General features: G+C 47.6%; 1 protein-coding gene across 3 annotated transcripts in view; it reads right to left on the bottom strand.

Annotated features, from left to right (window-relative positions):
- LOC147215640 (protocadherin-1-like) overlaps positions 1-12,719 on the bottom strand; it is a 131,293-nt gene extending 118,574 nt beyond the window's left edge. Inside the window, exons 1-2 of one of the 3 annotated variants that reach the window (XM_086139262.1) lie at positions 12,481-12,719; positions 1,940-2,771 (exon numbers count right to left, since the gene is read on the bottom strand). In XM_086139262.1, coding sequence (XP_085995388.1) covers positions 1,940-2,746 — 807 coding nt within the window. In that variant the 5' untranslated portion in view covers positions 2,747-2,771; positions 12,481-12,719. Of the gene's footprint in view, positions 1-1,939; positions 3,508-12,480 lie in introns of those variants that run through there. The other 2 variants (XM_086139264.1, XM_086139263.1) reach the window with 2 other exon arrangements.
- Positions 12,720-19,836: the final 7,117 nt, after the last annotated feature.

The following is a 19,836-nucleotide window of genomic DNA, read 5'->3' as shown; positions in this document are numbered from 1 at the left end:
GATTTCCTGCTCGCTGACGATCACAGGCCGTGACAGAGCGGCGGCGGCGTGTGACAGGGGGAACTGGCTGATTCCAGTCTGTTGGGTTAAAGAAAGCATGAAAAGAGAAATTCCTATTTCTCCAGCCCATTGATCTCTCTTCCCGTGGCGAGCTCTCGGCCGCCGCCGACCGGTTATTGACAGGTTCTCAGAATTGCGTATTGAACAGCTGAGCCGCCGCCGCCGCCGCCGCCGCCGCCGCTCCTGCCGCCAAGGTTGCTCCGTTCAGGCAAACATAAACACTGTTTATCTTGTGGTTAACAATTAACCAGCCTCTCCCGGGGGGGAAACATGGCCGCCAGCTTTGGACGGCGGGGAAAACAAAACCTCCCGATTTTCAAATCCTAACGCCTACTTTCAGGTGAATGATTGACGGCTCTGATCTCATGACCTCGCCAGTGGGATTTCCACGGCCGATGGCGGTGAATCGCCCGTGCACATTTTTCGTGAGGTTCTCCATTAGCCGACGGTCGTTTCTTGCGCTTTTCGCCAAATTCCTTATTCGTTCGTTCATTCATATATATACTGCTCAAAAAAATAAAGGGAACACTTGAACAACACAATGTAACTCCAAGTCAATCACACTTCTGTGAAATCATAGTGTCCACTCAGGAAGCAACACAGATTCATTTTGACTTGTTTTAAGGACATTACATCAAAGTTGGATCAGGCTGGAGTTTGTTTTTACACTTTAATTTTGAGTGTGATTCCTAATCCAGACCTCCATGGGTTAATACATTTGATTTCCATTGATCATTTTTGTGTGATTTTGTTGTCAGCACATTCAACTGTGTAAAGAACAAAGTATTTCATAGGAATATTTCATTCATTTAGATCTAGGATGTGTTTTTTAAGTGTTCACTTTATTTTTTTGAGCAGTGTATATGCCTCTATAGAAGTCATGGTCAAGAGTAGAAGCGGGAATTCACCCAGGACGTACAACATTCGCTCTTTCATCCTGATATCATATAGACGGTGTGAGGAACCCGGAGGAAACTTTGCGGGGATATTTATCCGATTTTATTTCCGTCAAACCATATTTGACGTGACGGGACAAAAGCGGCTCTGGTCTTCTTCTGAGCCGCCGGTCGGACGACGGAGCGATGGCGTGAAAGCGGAGCAGCGAGTCGGTTAAAAAAAAAAAAAAAAAAAAACAAGTGACAGGAGAAGAAGGAACCGCAGGCGGAGCACGGAGTTAATTATCTGCCTGGTTTGAAGTGGAATAAATTGGCTTTTAATTGCTTCGAGTCGGCGCCCGCTCTTTTCCTCCCTCCAATCGGTTTCTCGTCAAAGAAACGTCATCGGGGCGCCGATTTGGAGATTAAAGTGGGCTGTGACTGAAATGACACGTCTGGCGTCGTCAAACCAATAAATCCGTCCATTTTTTTTTCTTCTCCTCTCTTTTAATTTCAATTAATGAAATAAATCTCATTTGTCACTTTGAAGCCCCGGAAAATATTTAAACTCCGGCTTGTTCTCTGAGTCGCAGACAATAATCCTAATCCCGTTTAATCTCTCTACTTGCACAATCATTTATTCTTCCATTTTTCTACCATGCTTGTCCTGCTCTCAGGGGTCATCTAACTGTTCACCCTGTCATTTATACCTGTTGGTAATTCAGTCTTTTCCGAGCTGCCGGGACGAAGGGAAATTTCTGCTTCATGTGATACGATATTTAGGATGTTTTCGATTAAATTTGATTTTTTTTTTTTATTAGATTAAAGGTCATGTCCAATCAAAGCAAAGCAATTTCCTGCTTTATTTCTGGTCATTTTCCATTTTTTTGATATCGATTTCCCTTCCCTTTATCCGCTTCCTGTTTGATCGGGCGCATATCGGGGGGACTCCCCGGAAACCCGAGCCGGGGTCAGAGGTCAAAGGTGACGGGCGATGGGCTGACCTGCAACACCGAGTGTCCCAGCAGGCTGTTCTCCAGCAGCTCGGCCTCGTAGTGGCTCTGCTCGAACTTGGGCGCGTTGTCGTTCTGGTCGGTGACGGTGACCCTCAACAGGGCGCTGCTGGCCCTCGCCGGCCGGCCGCCGTCCACCACGCGGATGTTCAGGTCGTACGAGTCCTTCTGCTCGCGGTCCAAGTTGCCCATGACGACCAGCTGGGGCAGCTTCTCATCTGTGTCCACCGCCACCTGCAGGCTGAAGAGCCGGTCGGCGTCCAGCCCCGCGTTCAGGGAGTACTCGGCCACGCCGTTGGCACCCGAGTCGCGGTCAGTCGCCATGGGAATGGAGAAGAGGGCGCCGATGTGCGTGTTCTCTGGGATGGACAGCGTGAGGATGGGCGAGGAGAACTGCGGCGTGTTGTCGTTGATGTCCAGGACCTCGATGCGCCCCTCGATGAGCCGCGGGCCGGAGCCGATGCCTTTCACCATGTCGGTGATGGACACCTCGAACTCCAGGAAGCACTTCTCCCCATCGTGGAGGTTGCGACAGTCGCGCAGCATCTCGCGGTTGATGGGGATCTCGGTGGTGAAGATATCGCCCGTCTTGCCGTCCACGCGCAGGTACGGCGCCCCCACCTCCAGCTTGTACAGGTGTCCCGTGTCCGGGAGGCCCTCGTCGGCGGCCAGGCTGCCGATCAAGGTGTTGGGCGGCTGCTCCTCGGGGACGCGGTACAGGATGTCAGACGCGGCGCCGCGGGAGACCGCCAAGGCGGCCGCCAACAGCACCAGCAGCTCCCGCCTCAACGCCGCCATGTCCGCAGCGCCTGACAGCGGCGATCTGAAAACACAGGAACAAAAGGGAGGGTTAGCACGAAGCCCGCTAGCACCTCCACACCCCACCCTGGGACGGCGTCCCGCAAGGGGATTTGTTTATCGGATGCTGGATCGGAAAAAAAAAAAAAAAATGAACACAAGTTTGACAGTGACCCATTTGAGGACGTAAAAGTGAAATAAGGCCCACAAGGATGCCTGGGAAAAAGAAAAGATTTTTGTTTTTGGAAGTTTCCCGTTTCCGTGCCGATTGAAGACATACCCAAAAATAACCCCTGAGCCACAGAGGTACGCTCTGAGAAGGGAACCGTTTCTGTTCTACGGCAGAACATCGCGATCGGCCGGCAAAGACCCGCCTACGCCCGTGTGTGTGTGTGTGTGTGTGTGTGTGTGTGTGTGTGAAAAAGTGTGTATGTACGTGTGTTTTGAGCTGCACTTCCCCCCATGAGATGCTCCATGTCCTCGGTCTGTCCAGATGGAAAAAGTTATTCTTGCAAAAAAAAAGAGGCAAAAAAATAATAAATAAATACAAAAAAAAAAAAAAAAAAAAACATCCTTTCACTGCTAAATTATAAATCCTTTTCAAAATTAAATAAACATGGAGGCGGAAAAGTAGAACCAGATGGGTTGCGGGGCGGAGGGATCTCTGCGGGTTCTCCTCCAACTCACACGCTCATTGGGGTTTTCACTGTTGCTTTCCAAAACGTCAGCTCGGACTTCAAGAATCCGATGTTTCCTTCGGGATCTTACGTCGAGTGTAAGCGGCAGTTTTTTCTAGAAACCTTTTTCAGGGAACTAGAAGCCTTCTTGGTGCATCGGGACGGCAGAGGAACCGCTTCTATAACTATCTCCTACTCCAAGGCAGGGTCTTTTTAAGATTCACAGGAGCTCATAGGTGATTGTTGGAACTCCTGAGCCGGTCCACTACCAGATACTTCTCGGGGACTGCAGAGTAACATTTTTGCAATCCATGTTGGTCACTGGTCTGTTTTCTTGGGTCAACAGAAGCAGTGAGAAATGGACTCCCAAAGAGGTCCAAGCCTCAGTGGGGTTACCTGGCCCCACATCAAAATTTTGGACCAAAATGAGTTGACTAACGTGGAGGTTCTTCAATGCAGGGAGAAGATAAAAACACTTCAACCTGACTGACTGTCGTGGATTATTCCCCCCAGGCAGAAAATGAACGTCACGGCAGCTTCCGCCTCTGTTGCGTCCGTGGCGTCTTCTTCTTTTTGTGCTTAGCTTAGAAGTGTCACCTGGGAATGCTAAAGCTCAGCGGCTCCCCCTGGGGGAGGCTACTTCCTGGAGCCAAATCCAAGCTGGACAGTTCCTGACAGCATGTTAGGGGTTTTTACTGTAATTGCATCCGCCCGAAACGCCTCCGCTGTCATCTCGGGTCATCTCTGTTCAGCTGTGTTTTGATATCGGACCTTGTGGACGATCTCTCGGTAACATTCGGACCATATTCTTCACGTTTTCAAGTCCCAACTGTTTTTCGTCTCGTTTCGCTCTTCCCTCAGAACGCCACCTTCCACGCCGAATTTTGTTTCCTCTTTTCCCCTATTCATATTTCGAAGTTGCAGTCCAGAAATGTCGTCCTTCCTGCCGCTTGTCTTTCGAGGGCTGCGGTTTTGCCACTTTTTCATGGTCTGCCGCTGAGAGAACCTCCGCCTCTCTCTCTCTCTCCATCCGTCCACATCTCTCATCCTTTCCCTCTCTCAGCTGGAGGACTGTCTGGGCTGCAGGTCGACAGGTTAATCTGAACGCCGCCTTTTCTCTCTATTTTTCTGCCCTTTATTTTGAGATCGTGCACACACACACACACACACACAGGTATGGACACACACATTGAATGAGGCTGCACAGCGAGCAGGAAGCATAAAGAACAAAGTTGACGTAGATTCAAGCTTTGATGGCGGACAACTGATCCGCATATGTGTGTGTGTGTGTGCCCGTACATGCGTGTGTGTTTAAGTTTGACAGCCTCCTGCAGCCACGGTCCACGTGAACATGTCCGCCAGGGCTCTAAATACCAAAAACATTTAGGCTCCACACACTCTTCTGCAGACTCGCCACTGACAAGAATACCTTTTTTTCCCCCATTTTTCTTTCGTCCTTTGCTCTCCCTTCTTCTTTTCTGACTCGACCTCAAAGAAACAGTTAAAACGTGACACCCTTAAAGGGAATTTTACCATTTAAACGGGGTTTTATAGTGGTTTTAGCTACAAGTGGTCAGTCACATGACTGACCACCCTCCCCCGTCCGCCGGTGTTCCGGCCCTGGACCCAAAACACACTCTTCATCTTTGTGGGGTTCTATCTGTTCTAAAGGCTCTTAAGTCTTTTTTGCGTTTGAGTACCCTCCTTGAAAATCTGGACATTTCTCCTTTGTGTGTTTGTGTGGACGGGGAACAGAGGAAAAAAACATTTCACAGAGCTAAGAGCACGCACACACACACACACACTTGTGAAAAAGTCTGTGTTCTGGTGTGTGTTCTTTCGTGTTTTGTGTTCTGAGACATTGTGTTCTCAAAGTGTGTGTTTTCCACAGTGCGCTTTCCCTGAGAGTGTGTGTTCTCCGAGTGTTTTCTTGCAGTGCGTTTACAAAGTGCCAGTTCTCGGACTAAGTTCTGACAGTGTGTGTTCCCAGGGAGTGTGTGTTTTCAGTGTGTGTGTTCTCAGTGTCTTTGGGTCATGAGAAGCTGACTGGGATCAAAGTGCGACGAGTTCCTGTTGTTTTTCCACATCCTTCCAGTTGATATGTTAGGATGTTCACATGCCACATGTATGTGTCTGCATCTACGTGTGTGAGTGTGTGTGTGTGTGTGTGTGTGTGTGTGTCTCCGGGGATCCAGCTCGTCCTTTTTCCCACAGCCTGAAACTTTCTCAGCCGTCAAGTCTGTGTCACTGTGTGTTTGTGTGTGTTCATATACAAATTAGTCTGACAAGCTGCTGGACAGTGTGTGTGTGTGTGTGTGTGTGTGTGTGGCCTCACACACATGCAAAACTATAACTTTTTCAGGTAATTTCAGATATCAGGTTAACCTTTTCTCCTTTTGGAGATACGTTTCTGTTAATGATCATTTTCTTGTGAACTCTTACAATTTCCCGCTGTTTCTGTTTAATTTTATTTACATTTTTTGGGGGGGGGGGATTTTTTTTGAAGTCATTGTTCTCTGACAAAGCGGAACGTCAGCAGGCATCAGAGACTTTACTCGATGAGGAAAAAACAAAACAAAGAAAGCACATGGTTCTTAGCAGACAATCTGTCTGAATGACGACAGTTTAACTGTGTATGTGTGTGTGCGTGTGTGTGTGTGTGTGTGTGTGTGTGTGTGTGTGTGTGTGTGTGTGTGTGTCACAGTAGAGAGACGGCAGGAGATTTAAAGGCAACATTTCCATGTGTAAAGAGCAGAGTGGCTGTCTGTCTGTGTGTCTCCTGGACAGCAGACACACACCTTTCATGCCCTCTGTTATTCGTGTGAGTGTGTGTGTGTGTGGCATCTGTACATTACAATGAAGCTGAACATCCTGGCTGCATCCTGCTGTGTGTGTGTGTTTGTGTTCACCATTGATATGCATGTGTGTGTGTGGGTGCATTTTTATCATTCTTCTGCAATCTTATTTTAAAAAAAATCAAGTTTCCGCCTGTGGACCATTTAGTCAATTCCACAGATGATCGGTTTTATTTCCACTGGACTTCCAGTACATGCTTTCCTGGTCAAAGGTTGTTAAAAACAGGGTGTGTCACAGACTCATCTTTGAACTCCAAAGTCTTTAGCAAAGAAAAAATAAACTACAATTATAAACCAGAAGCTGACAAGTGATTGACAGCTTTCGGAGGTTGATTTAAAAAATGAAAAAAATGAAAACGATTTTCTTCTCTGGTGTTTTTTCAAACTGTAACTGAAGCCAGCGGATCAAAGAGAGATTAAGATGTAAAAATAAAATCAATCTGGTCTTTTTGTATCATCAGCTGACAAAGGTTGTCAGCGGGAAGTCAGGTCAGGTGTGTGTGTGTGTGTGTGTGTGTACGAGTGTGTGTGCACAGTTCCTTGCTGCTTTGCCGAGCTGTATTGCCGTTTTCAAAATCACTGTTAATGAGCAGCCAGACTCCTGGCGGCCTTGTGGGCGGGGCCAACGCCTTGACCAATCGGGCGCAAGAAAAACCGGGACCAGAGGATTCGCCGTCCGCTCATGGCTGAAGTGATCAACCATCGAGCGGTCGAAAAATCGATGGAGGGATCCGTGGGTCGGAAAAACATAAGGTAGAGGTTCCTGTCTGGCGCTGACCCGTTTCCACGGCGACCGGACCCACAACGCATTATCTCATCGCATAAAAGCCGAAACGGTACGACGACCCCTGAAGTCACCGCCGCGACCTCAGAGCGGGGCGAATAAATCCAAGCGGACCGTTACCGCGGTGACGCCATCGGGGTTGAAGGGAGGTCACATGACCGGCGGTGGTTCGTTAAGAGTGTTAAGGATGTTAAGGAGGCGGGTGTTCGTATAAAAACTGGGTCAGACATTTTAACCACCGTTCCCTAACTTTTTTGGAATGCATTAGGGTGATTGATTTCAAAAAATGAATTATGAAAAGGATACAGATATTTCGGTTATTGAACTCTGATAGGTTCTCCTATCAGCTTCTGGGACTTTAAGGTTTGGCAAAATAATAATATTAATAATACATTTTACTTTAGGCGCCCTAGTTGACACTCGAGGACACGGGGCAGATATATGCATGGACACAAAATAGAGATTCAAAGAAATAATAAAACTAAGAAGAATAAAAATGACGAATAGGTAAACAAATAGAAGCGGCTTCAAACGAAATAGGCTGTTTTAAACAGATGCGCTCGGAGTTGTGAAAATATTATTTATATATATTTTAATATGAAACGTTCAAAACGAATTGTCGGGCAGCTGAGAGCCATTTGTGTTTGTTCCAGCCCCGATCTCCGGCTGCTGGCCATGTGAGAAAACACTGGAAATAAGATAAAGAGGTGCGCGGCGTTGTTGGACGGGCGGCTTGAACCCTCTGATGAGGGCGAGAGAACACGGCTGCGCCTCATGTCGCTGCTCAAACCGGAACCGTGACCGCAAAGGCTTCACAAAGCAACAACAGACGTGTCATAAACCATGAAAGTACGACAAGCATGCTGCCAAACTGGAAGTTCCCAGACTAGGGGTGTGTGTTTATTTCCTGGTTCACACACAGGTGTGTGTGTGTGTGTGTGCCTGTTTTTATTCCAAGGTAACCTGGATGTCCAGCCAAACCATGCCTGGATTATATCACACACACACATATACACACACACACACACATGCCCGCACACGCAGACACACTCTAAATCAAAAGATCCTTTGATGTGTTTCAGATCTCAGCCATACAGGATGTTCGTGGTCGAGCTGAGAGTCGGACTGTCCAGTGTGTGTGTGTGTTTGTGTGTGTGTGTGCGCGCGTGCGTGTGTGTATGGGTGTGTGTGGTCCAACTTCAACCAGCATCACAAAAGAAGGGGGGATTACGCTAATGACTCTATTCAGAGCCATTGTTTGATGCAGATTAGCGCACACACGCACACACACACACACACACACTGACACCAGCAGCCTGTTGCAGCAGGAGTCTTCCTGGGTCAGAAGGGCCCAGTTTGCCCCGCTTTGTGTATGTCAGGGCCACTAGGCTATTAAGCGGAAAGGTTTTTTTTTTTTCCCACAACAAACAAACACGTGAGAATTAAAAGAGCTACGGAAAGACAAACGCATCTGCGCGGTTTCCTCGCTTCCGAGTATTTTGTATTCCCTTTTCAGGTGCATCCTGGTAGGATTTGAGGTAAAGTCAACACATTTTCTGCCGCAACTTTCCTGGTGTGATCTTTCCGGCGCGTGGACGACGGGAGGGGGGGTCATGTGACCAATAAAAGCCCAATGAGAGCGGCGGCCTGCTGTCCCGACAGCAGGAGGAACAACGTCAAATGCACATTTGGGCGACAGCTTGCATGTCTCACGCTAACACACACCTTGGGCAAACACCGTCTCGGTCTTTATGACTGCAGGCAGAGGTCGGCGTGGAAACACTGAGTCACTGGTTTTAATGGTTCCTGTCGTCCTGCTCTGCGACACTAGTACAGGAACACACAACCTTCGCCACCTAACCACACACACACACTCGCAGTGATCTGGCGGAAGCAGCAGGAGGAGGGATTACGGGAGCGGATGGCAGATGAGAAGCCGGTCGGCCATTTTGTATTTAATTCCTTGCGTCGGCGTGCCCGCGGGGACACCCGGATGTCTCCAGGTCGCCGTTGACGTCAGCCACAAGCTCCGACGCCAAAAACAACATCGGTGGGCGGAGCTTGGGGGAAGGAATTCGCAGACGACGGGTTCGGTTTTCCGACCAACATGGAAATAACAGGAATAATCCTGGGAGCGGGGAAATGCAACCTTGACGGTCAGCCAAATGGTTTTTGCTTAAGAGCAAGAACATACCGGGATCTGACAAACAGTGGATCACGTGACCAGCTTGACCTCTGACCTCCAGTGGAACCGTTCCAGGATCGATAAAAAACGAGGCCAGGTCCATGAGGGGCCCCTGACCACTCGAAACCGAGGCGTAAGCCAACCGCCAATTGCCAAACGCCTCCCGCCCGAACCGAGCTTCGGCCGAGGTCGAACAGAAACGACCCGCAGAGAAAGTCGCCGAAAATGACAAGCCGGAGAACATTTGAGCAGCGACTGGGCAAAACTATGAGCTGAGGGTCAGGATGAAACTACTGCAACTCCACTGAGATATGAACCAGAAATTCCATGGTTCTTTGAACATTCAACTCTCCTCAAATTTTCCCTTAATTGTAGTTTGAACATTGAATAACTTGTAAGTCACCGTAAAATAACATTTAAAATGACCATTAGGTTACTTTAAATATAACCATAGAGTCAATTTAAACATGAGCATTTGAAATGACCATTGTATTTTTTCCAAAGATGAACATCAAGTCACTTTAACTATCAAGTCATTTTGAAAATGACCACCAAGTTAATTAAAAAAATGTATGACTATGTTTCTTCTAAAATTAACATCACATTAATTTGGAAATAACAATTATTTTAATCAAAATAAAAATTCCTTTTGAAAAAGGAATTTTTCCATTTTCAAAAAAAAGACATTAAATTAATTCAAAATACCATAAAATTAATTTTAGAAATTACCAATTACTCTAGAAATAAAAAACATAAAATTACTTTAAAAATGACCATCAATTTATCTTAACCATCAAGCAACTTTGAAAATCACCACTAAATTACATAAAATGACCATCAAGTTCCTTTGAAAATTCAGATCAAATTAAAAATGTACCAAAAAATTGCTCCAAAAATTACTATAATAACCCTAAGAGTTACCATAAAAATCCTTAATTTACTGCCAAATGACAAAAATCTGTTCCTTCTGTTCTCTATTTTTTGTTTCCGTCTAGTTCCAGGCGGTTCCCTGCTTCCCCTTTCCACTCCGTCACACCTGAACTGGAGAAAACAGAACCATGGAAAGAGCATCCGCAGCCGAGACACCCCATTTTCCGCACAGCCTGCGTGAGCGTGCACTCGAGTGTGTGTATGTGAGCGCCCGACGGACACAAGCCACTCGCCGCCTCACTCTGATCGCTGATTTTCACGCAACAACGCGTGGAACCGATGCCCCCCTTCCTCTCCCCCCAAAGCTTTCATCTCGCCGAGACGCGCTCAGATTGGCCGCCGGGCGAAAGCGGGCCGGGAGGAGCGGCGCCCCCGGCTGGCGGCACCGAGACGGCGGGCCGTTCACTGACTACCGGACTGAGAACGGCAGGGACTTCAGAACATCCACCACCTGCTCCGATGACAATTTTTTTTCCGGATTTCTGGTCAATTTTTAGGGCCAAATTTCCGAGAAAATTCTACAATTTGTTTCGGTTTAATTTTTATTTTTGGGGAGGAAATTTCCAGATAACGACCACATGTCTTTTTGCCGTTTTTTTTTTAAAATGACGCTAATTTCGGGGATTAAAATTCAGAGGCTTCTGGGGGGTGGGGGCAGCTTCATAAACATTTATTTTGGCATGTTTCATTTTTTCTGGTGAAAAATGTCAAAATAAACAACAGAAATAGGGAAATTTTTGTACTTTTAGACCGGTCGCTTCCGAATACAGTTGCTTTGTCGGTCACTGCAGTTGGAACGTGCGTTTTTCTCACAATTTAGCACGTAGGACGAGGGAAAAGGACGAGAAGGTGTCAACACATACGTTTACCACTTAGCCTCCTTTCCTGCGCCCTTCTCCTCAGAACCTCATCGTAACATCTGTATCGACGTCGGGCCTCGAAGAACCCGTGTCGGCTCTGAATTCTATTTCTGATGTGTTACAAGGGGGGGGTCAAAAGTCAACGCCCTACTTCTTCTGTCCTGGAGCGTCACACACACACAAACACACGCGAGCGAGCGGCATTAACTGCTCCAGCTCTCGCTCTGTCGGTGAAAGCAGATGCAGTTTGCATGTAAATACCCGGCTCCCTCCCCGCCACCCCCTGCAAATCCTCCCTCTCTCTATCATGTAAGGCAGGCCGGCCGCCCCCCCTTCCTCCCACTCCTCTCTCCGCCCGATACTGGAGAGACCGGACCGACTGGATTCCCTGGTGGTGACACACACACAGACACACACACTGAAACGTGCACCGACACTCAACAGCAGCGTCCGTTCTATTCACTGAAACTCCTCCACCTCCTCTAGGATTTAAGTCCAGCTCGTGTCCATTGTGTGTGTGAGTGTGTGTGTGTGCATGCACATATGTGTGTGTGGAGAGGGGTTAAATATAAAGCTACAGGTGTTGCCCCCCTTCCTACACCCCCCCCCCAGGTGCAGACATGCCTGTATAAGTATATGTATTTATAAGCAGATGAATGGACCTGTATCACTGCTTAAAAGCAGCTGCAGGACCCCCTCCTTCCTCACCCTGTGTGTGTGTGTGTGTATGTGTGTGTGTGTGTGTGCTGGAGGGGGGGTGCACATTAGCTGTAACATCCCAACGACAAGCCTTGTTCTTTTCTCATTATTTTTACAGCCATTTTTATGTGCTCCTATCCGCCCCCCACCCCCCTCCCCGCGGTTCCCCGTCCAACTCCCGGCTGGAGCCACTGCGCGTCCCCGCCGGGATGCTGCGGAGCATCCGCAAAGAAAATAAAATAAATAAAATTGATTAAAAAAAAATACACCTATTTTTTCTTAAATGATATATAACCCCCGAGTGTCGGAACCGGGTGTTCTCTTTCTTTCTCTTTCTTTATTTTTTAAATTAATACCACCGATGGGCACGGAGGTAGTGTGGAGAGGGAGGGAGAAGGATCGATACGGATCAATAAGGCTGTAGTGTAATATAGGGGAGATCGCCATCAGAGCAGATTAGGGCGGGATTGGGATTGAATTGATTCATTACGACAACAAGTGTCTTGGAAATGAGATATATTGGAATAATGGTGATTAATGGTAGACGGACCGGGAGGAGGTTTGCGGTTCCGTTGCAACCGGAGCCCGGTGAGTTCCCGATCCTGCAAAAAATAAACGGTAAAAGTGCGCGATCCGGAGTTTAAGTCGCCCCCTCCCCCAGATTGAAGAAATTGTATGATGTATAAATAAAGAGGGGATAAACAAGCGTGGGACGGGAGTGTGTGTGTGGGTGGAAGTTCCTACCTGGACCGGGTGACAGCCGCGCGGTTCCGCCGCTCTGAGCGCTCCAGCCCGGGCTACGGGCTCCGCTCCGCCTCGGCACCCGGCAGGAGCCGCTCCACACCTCCGGAAGGAGGAGGGGGGTGAAAGAAGAGAAAAACCCGAAAATAAAGAATCCACTGGAGGGGAGAAAAAAAAAGCGATGGGAGAATCCAGAGGCGACGGGGAGAATCAGCACTTTTTTTTTTCCCCCTCTGTCGTGACCGCCGGTCCCTGCGAGGAGACGGCACGGGGAGAGGGAGCCGAGCGGCGGGGTGGCAGAGGGGGGCGAGCCGGGGGAGAGGAGGACACCCGGAGGCGGAGATAGCTCAGGGGGACGGGGGGGGAGGGGGGACGGGGGCTCAGCGGCGGGCGGGTCGCTCCGGCGGCAGCATCCTCCGCGGAGGAGTGGACGGAGGAGAGGACAGGGGGGAGGAAAAAAAATATAAAAGAAGCGGTGGAGGGTGAGGAAGAGTCCGGCGGGAGTTGCCGACCTGCCGGCGTCCCCTGCCCCGCCGAGGCCGACGCTTGGTCACCGCTCTGCGGCCACGAACTCTGTCCGCCTCCCGGTCCCGGCACGGAGCGGCGCGCGCGCGGCTGCTCGCTATGTGATGGGAAAGTGGAGTGATTCCGAGCGACTGCGCGCGAGCTTCCCTCCCTCTCTCTCTCTCTCTTTTTTCTCTCTCTCTCTTTCTCTCTCACCCCCTCTATCACTCCCGGTACACCGGAGGGGGGGGGGGTTCTCCCCACCTCTTTCTCACCCTCTTCCCATCTTTACATTTTTAACCCCCCCAAAAAAACAAAAAACTTATTCGTCCGGTAAAACGGCTCCGGTGTCCTCTCTCTCTCTCGCGCGCGGCTGTTACTATTTTTTTTTATTTCATTTTATTTATGTTTTTTAACTTTCCCCCCAACGGATTGGTTGTTCAGTAGCCGCGCGAGGCGTGGGGATGTGATTATTTTTTTGTAATTTTTATTTTTTTAATCTCAACACCATCGTGTCTCACTCCGAGGATACAGTAAATAAATGTATCACTCCCTCTCGCGCACACACTCTTGTTTCTCTGTGTGTCTGTCACGCGCCGCGCTCCTCACCCCCCTCCCCCGCCCGCGGAGAAAAAGTGGGCGTGGCTTCGGAGGTGTGTGTGGGGGGGGGGGATCCGTCTCCCGCGCGCCGAGCGCCACCTACAGGCCGTGAGCGGCACGTGACGAGCGGAAGGGTTGCGCGCGAGCTCTGGGGTTGTAGGAAAAAAAAAAAGCGGGTGTGCGCATGCGCAGGCTTTTCCCGCCACGAGAGAGAGAGTGAGAGAGTCGACGCAGCAGGGGAAATCTAACAAAATGGAGTCTGTAGTGTAAAATATAGTGATGTTTATTCGGCTTTATGGCTGTTATTACGGCCCTGTTGATCCAGGAACAGGGACGCAGCTTGAGCTGGAAGAGGCTGTTAGAGGCGCCGCACCGCGACACATATGGATTATTGTTATTATCACGCACATTTCTTTTTAACGCTCGGAGGACCGATGGCATCATTGGGGGCGGAGAGGCGTTTTTTTAATTCTGCCTTTTTTTTGATGGAGGGGATGTAAAAAAGACAAATAAAAAAACAGCAAACCGCGTTTTTTTCACCGGGATTGGGTGTCCGTTCGATCCGAGACGAAAAGATGGGGTTTTAGCGAAGGGTTCACGGACTGGATCTTGTTCCGCCCCTTTTGCGCGGCCTCGTCCATCGACAGAACCAGAGGCATCCTTGGAAATATATCGCCGGCTATTCGTTGACGTATTAGTCGACGTTACATCACGTGTCAAACTCAAGGCCCGCGGGCCGAATGTGGTCCGCCACATCTTTTTATGTGGCCCGTGAACATCTTCAAATAAGTCAAACGTGTGCTTTGAACAAAAACTACATTTCCCACACTTCATGCCGATCATGTTACCCGCAAAGTGAAACGGCATCCCGCCATCAACACGAATTTCGACAAGTGTAAAGTTGATGCAGATGGAAGGCTGTTTCAAGAAAGATGGGAATGCATTTTGGATCTGAGTTATTTCACATTAAGGAGTAGTTACTGAACATTTATTTTACATTTCATTCGGTTCCATTTACTTACATTTCTACTGTAAAGTTACATTTGGCCCTTTGACACCAACCATTATGCTGATGTGTCCCTGAGTGAAAATGAGTGTGACACCCCTACGTTACACAGCGATGTACCCGTGACGTCACGGTCACGCTAACGTGTTATGTCAAATAAACACAATGCACATTGCGGCGCTACCCGTCATTCAAATAACATCATTCATACATTGTCCATTACGCTTATCCTGCACTCAGGATCGGGGGGGAGGTGTTCCCCCCTGGCCGGGTTGCCAGGTGATTCACTAGTCCAGTCATTCACACATCATATAGAGACTTACAATCATTCGCCCTCTCATTGTCATGCATATATACATGCAACTATCCACCCTCTCATTCATAAAGGTATATGAGACAGTCGACCATTCAGCTGTTCATTTACATGCATAACCTTCTTCCTGTGAGGTGCTAACTAACGCGCCACCATGGCACACTGACATCAATATGCTCCCTCATCAAACGCAAGCAAAAACAATACCAGTGCTCGTACGACTGCGATAACCGCTAGTGATATTAGCATTGCTAACACGGAACTCGTCGTATAAGTAGTAAGGATCGTTAGCCAAATGTTATCTTTCATATTTGCAGCCACTCATGATAACCCAAACACACTTTGATCCCCGCATTTTAATTAATTGTGATTTCTCAGTATTTTCTTGAATGAGGACTCCCCGTTCCTGTTACATAAACATAACCGATTGGTGTGTAATGTGTGTGTGTGTGTTTTGAGGCACGGTCCCGAGCTGCTGCAGAAGCAACAAACCTCTGTCATCAAACGTACTGTTTTCTAAATGCGGGGGAATGGTGACTGAAGCCGCGGCGCGTGACGTTAAAATCCCGTGCTTATGAAAAATTAAGCAACAGCAGAAACAATTTGAGCATTTAATTCAAGGAAAAAGCCGAAGTCATTAATATTTAAAGGAATATCTGCAAATATTTGAAAAAAAAAACCCTGCGTGTCAGTGTTTGCAGTTATATGCAGTGTGCTGTTTGGCTCTGTCGAAAAATGCCCAAATTACTTCACTTACGATTGTTTGTACACTTTATTCATCATTATTTGCTTTACTGCATTTCCAAGGACTTGGAGTGGTAACAGAGGCAGAGGCGAATCTATAGAAGCAAAACTCCTCTCTGGGGACGCAAGCGCTCAGACGTAAATATGTCATTTGTTTGTTTTTTTTCATGTGAAAGTTGCGGACCGTCACGATCGCACAAACGTACAGATTTAACCGCTAATCACAATTTTTATCTTCATGTTAAATATCATAGCCTCGGCCTCGAGGTGGCGCAGTGTCTTCGACATCCCCCCCATGCCTTGGGGTGGATTCAAACCAAAGTGCGAAAACCAATTAAAAAAGTCACTTCCTTCTTGTTTTCAGGGTTTCGAGAGAACTTGCTAATACTTTAATGCTTTTACATAAGTAGGATTTTCAATGCATAAATTGTACTAGCTGCCACGTAGATTTACATTTACGGTACGGCCTTCTCTGAAGGCTCCCCAAATATAATGTCGCTAACGAGCTATGCTAACAAAAATTGCGTGGGGTCCTGCTCACGTTAGCATGAGTGACGAAGGACAACGGGAAACCAAAGTAGTTGAAAGATGGTAAAGACCTTCTCTGATTTCCTCCCAGGACCATCAGAGTTTTACTCAAGTAAACAGAACATCAACTGGAGGGAACAGAGAAGAAAGTGAGAGAACAGCCAAGCAGAGAGAGAGAGAGAGAGAGAGAGAGGAGTGATCATATTTGTTGCTCAGGGAAAAAAGAAATCCCTCACTTGTTCGGATTTTGTGCTCAAAGCCTGATTTCTCCTCACAGGTTTGTAGAAGGAGCTGGAGGATTTAGCTGTTCCGCATTCAGCCTGGTTGGTCCGAGTCAGAATATGTGTGTGTGTGTGCGCGTATGTGTGTGTGTGTGAGTAAGCCATATAAGAGCTCTGGCTAGGGAGGACGATGGTTTGGATCATCAACCTGCGACACCGACCACGATAGTTCTCTAACAATGTATCGCCTTCACCTGCCGGTTACGTCACGTGACCTGTTCACCCCGTTCGGGTGAAAATAGTTTTAATGGAAGCCGCCGTCCTCTTCGGCCACGTCATGCTATCGTTCCCTTCCGTCCCCTCAAGTTTTGCCGACCGACTCCCTGTCATGGCAAGTGATATCAAATCAGCGGGGACTCTCTGCTGCCAGGTTCACTCATCTTCAAGCGGTACCGCTGTGCTACCGGACGCTAACATTGCTGTCTCGAAGGAGACGGCGCCGCGTGGCTGGAAATGGAAGAGGATTGAAAGAGGAGTCGGTGTCTTCAACTGATACTGACGGCTAAAAGTACAGAGAGCCGAGCGCGAGGAAACAGACCGGAGGAGTTGAGTACATCCAAGGTTTCGGTGTGCTGGTGTCATCACAGAGTTGCTTTTAAAGTAGAAAGTAGCAGGAGGTTTTTTTTTGGACAACCATGGACTCCCATTATTTCCCCAGACCTTGTTTCCTTTCGCTCAGCATGAATGCCCAAGAAACAGATGTACTCTCTGTATAAAAAGAACTCTAAACATGTTTTGATGAGTCCCCTTTAAACGTCTTTAAGTCAAAGAAGGCCAAAAAATATTATCGGGCGGATGCATCTTGCCAAAGGAGATTACGCCCCTGTAGCTTCTGTCTGGAGGAGCCGGAAACCATTTTTTCATTGATTTTCAATTACGGCAATCCTGCCAGAACCTTTCGAACTGGACAGATACGATGAGACATGGAAGCTGGAACAGGCGCTGGATTATTTTTGTGGACTACCTAAAAAAGTTCCCAGGTGGTGTATTTGGGGCATTTACAAGTCCTTATTATCCCTGGCTTAGAGGAGCGAGGCGATTGGAAGGAATGGCCTGCCTGATGGAAAAATGAGCTCCGATTCATAAATGGGTGCAATTTTGTCTTGGATTGTTCATCGATAAAGATGTCCGCGAGTCAAATTAGGTCCAGAAAACTCGAGACAAAAAACCCGATTGTTTTTTTTGATGGTCAGATCATCTCTTTGGATGAAGGCCGTGGGAACCTTGTGGAGTTACACTTCTTTTTCGGGGTAGCTCGGATCCCCGTACCCCAGGGTACCAATGTGGATGGATGGATAATTATCGGTAAACATCGATTGAAAAATGGTTAGGCCATTAAACTTTGCAAATGAGTCATCAAGCGGCACACGGGTTTTTCATCGGAGGCACTTGTCATGAGAAGAAGCAGATTTATCAAATCCTTGCAATGTCAGAGTTTGTGTCCGGATAGAGTTCACTCGGGTTAATTTGATGAATCACATTTTATTTCTTGTGTGAAAATTCTGAGGAGCTTTGAGAAAACAGCATGGGTAAAGTAAGGGGAATGTTGACATCCAGTTGACGATGGACACCAAGATGACCAACGACAGAAGGTTCGAGAAGGGGAACGAAGGGTCGGCCTCAGAGAAAGAAGCTGCCGGAAAGGAAGAAGAAGGTGTTCAGTTTGTCGCTGCTCCTTAAGTCTGATGAGTCAGAAGACCTGGTCCACCATTTGGAAGAGGAAATCTCCCAGCTTCTTCTTCTTCTTCCTCTTCTTCTTCTTCTTCTTCTTCTTCTTCTTCTTCTTCTTCTTCTTCTTCTTCTTCTTCTTCTTCTTCTGTTACTCCTTTCGGCTGCTCCCCTCTGGGGTCTCCACCACGAATCAACTTCTTCCATCTAACCCTGTTCTCTGTATCCTCTTCTCTCCGGTACCCAACTTTATGTCCTCTTTCACCACATCCGTATCTTCTCTTTGGTCCTCCTCTAGGCCTTCTGCAGAAACTCTGAGCCCCGCTCACGTTGTGAAGACCATCTTCATCTCTTTTAGAGCTTCTTGGGGCGGACATGGGTGACACCCGACAGCGGTTGGACAGAGGTCAGTTTCCGTCAAGCATCGGTTGAGGCGTCCGTGGGGAGTCTCGGCTGGAGGAGACACCCAAAGACCTGACCTAGATACAGCTCATTCGTAACCCGTCTCTTCTGATGATGGGAAACAGGTCCAATCTTTGAGAAAACCCAGAAGGAGAGAGAGAGGGTTCTGACTCAAAATTCGAGTAGTTTCCTGGACTGCAAGTTTGAGAACTGAAGAAGGCGGCGGACTTTATGCTGGTCCTCCAGTCCGTCTCTTTCCGAGTTCCCGGCCTCAGAAGGTGGAGGTGTTTGTGAATCATGACCAAGCTCTGCTGTCCTTTTATGACCTAGATAATGAAGATCTTCACTCCAATCACTGGCTGCAACTTCACTGAGGTATTCCTAACCTTTGGTCTTTTGTTTTGAATGATGCCGCTAAAACCAGTGATCAGACGTAACTGACTCTGAATAGGAGATGTGTAGGGAATTAACCGAAAAAGCTCGAAATCAGCTCAACAAGCAGGTCAAAATGGATAGAAAAGGACTGAAAATATCAGTGAGAAATTGGAAGAAAAAGTGAATGACATGACAAATGTAATATTGAGAAAGTATCTGGGAATCAGGAATGAGTACATAAAACGAGGAAGAAAATCACCTAAAAATGAGCTTAGAATTGTCTGCAACTCCACAGGACATCGCCTTCTGATAAGTCGCAAATGACTCCTTTTTACCCGGAAAATAAGTCAAACTAAACAAGACAAGCCTAGAGATATCTCTTTGGAATAGTTACCTAAAAAGATGGTTTCTTTGTAAAACAATCTTGAAAGTAGCAAAGCGTCGGCAAAAAATTTGGGATGAAAGGAGTCCAACACTTACTGACATATAATCAAGCGTGTAAATCAAATTCATCCAAATTAAATGAACGTTAGAAAGGACCATCGAGCGAGACGGACCGATGGGTTAAGGCATAGGTGTCAAACTCTGGCCCGCGGGCCAAATTTGGCCCGCACTGTAATTATATTTGGCCCGTAAAGCCAAACAAAATGACTATTAGCGCTGGCCCGCTGGTATAGTCTAGTCCGTGAACCCCGAAATCTACAAATCCCAGAATTTTCTGCTTGTGTTTTGGCACGAAAATCACAACAGGACCCATAAACGCCCTCTCCTCTGTGCACAGTAGTCATAGCGACCTTATGCTAATACTGGCACCCTGCTACTTACGCAGAAAACAGGATTTTGCATGTGTGCAATATTAAGTTATATATTGTATAGTATTCAGCTATGCTTGTTCCATATTTAGTTTTTAAGCAAAACTTGTTTGGGTCCATTGTTAT

This window comes from Fistularia commersonii, chromosome 31, assembly GCF_037954325.1.
Source record: "Fistularia commersonii isolate RoL2024-O1a breed Wild chromosome 31, RoL_Fcom_v1.0, whole genome shotgun sequence".
In the NCBI taxonomy this organism is placed as follows: domain Eukaryota; kingdom Metazoa; phylum Chordata; class Actinopteri; order Syngnathiformes; family Fistulariidae; genus Fistularia; species Fistularia commersonii.
The sequence above is the reverse complement of the archived record's forward strand: the minus strand, read 5'-3'. Positions and strand labels throughout refer to the sequence as shown.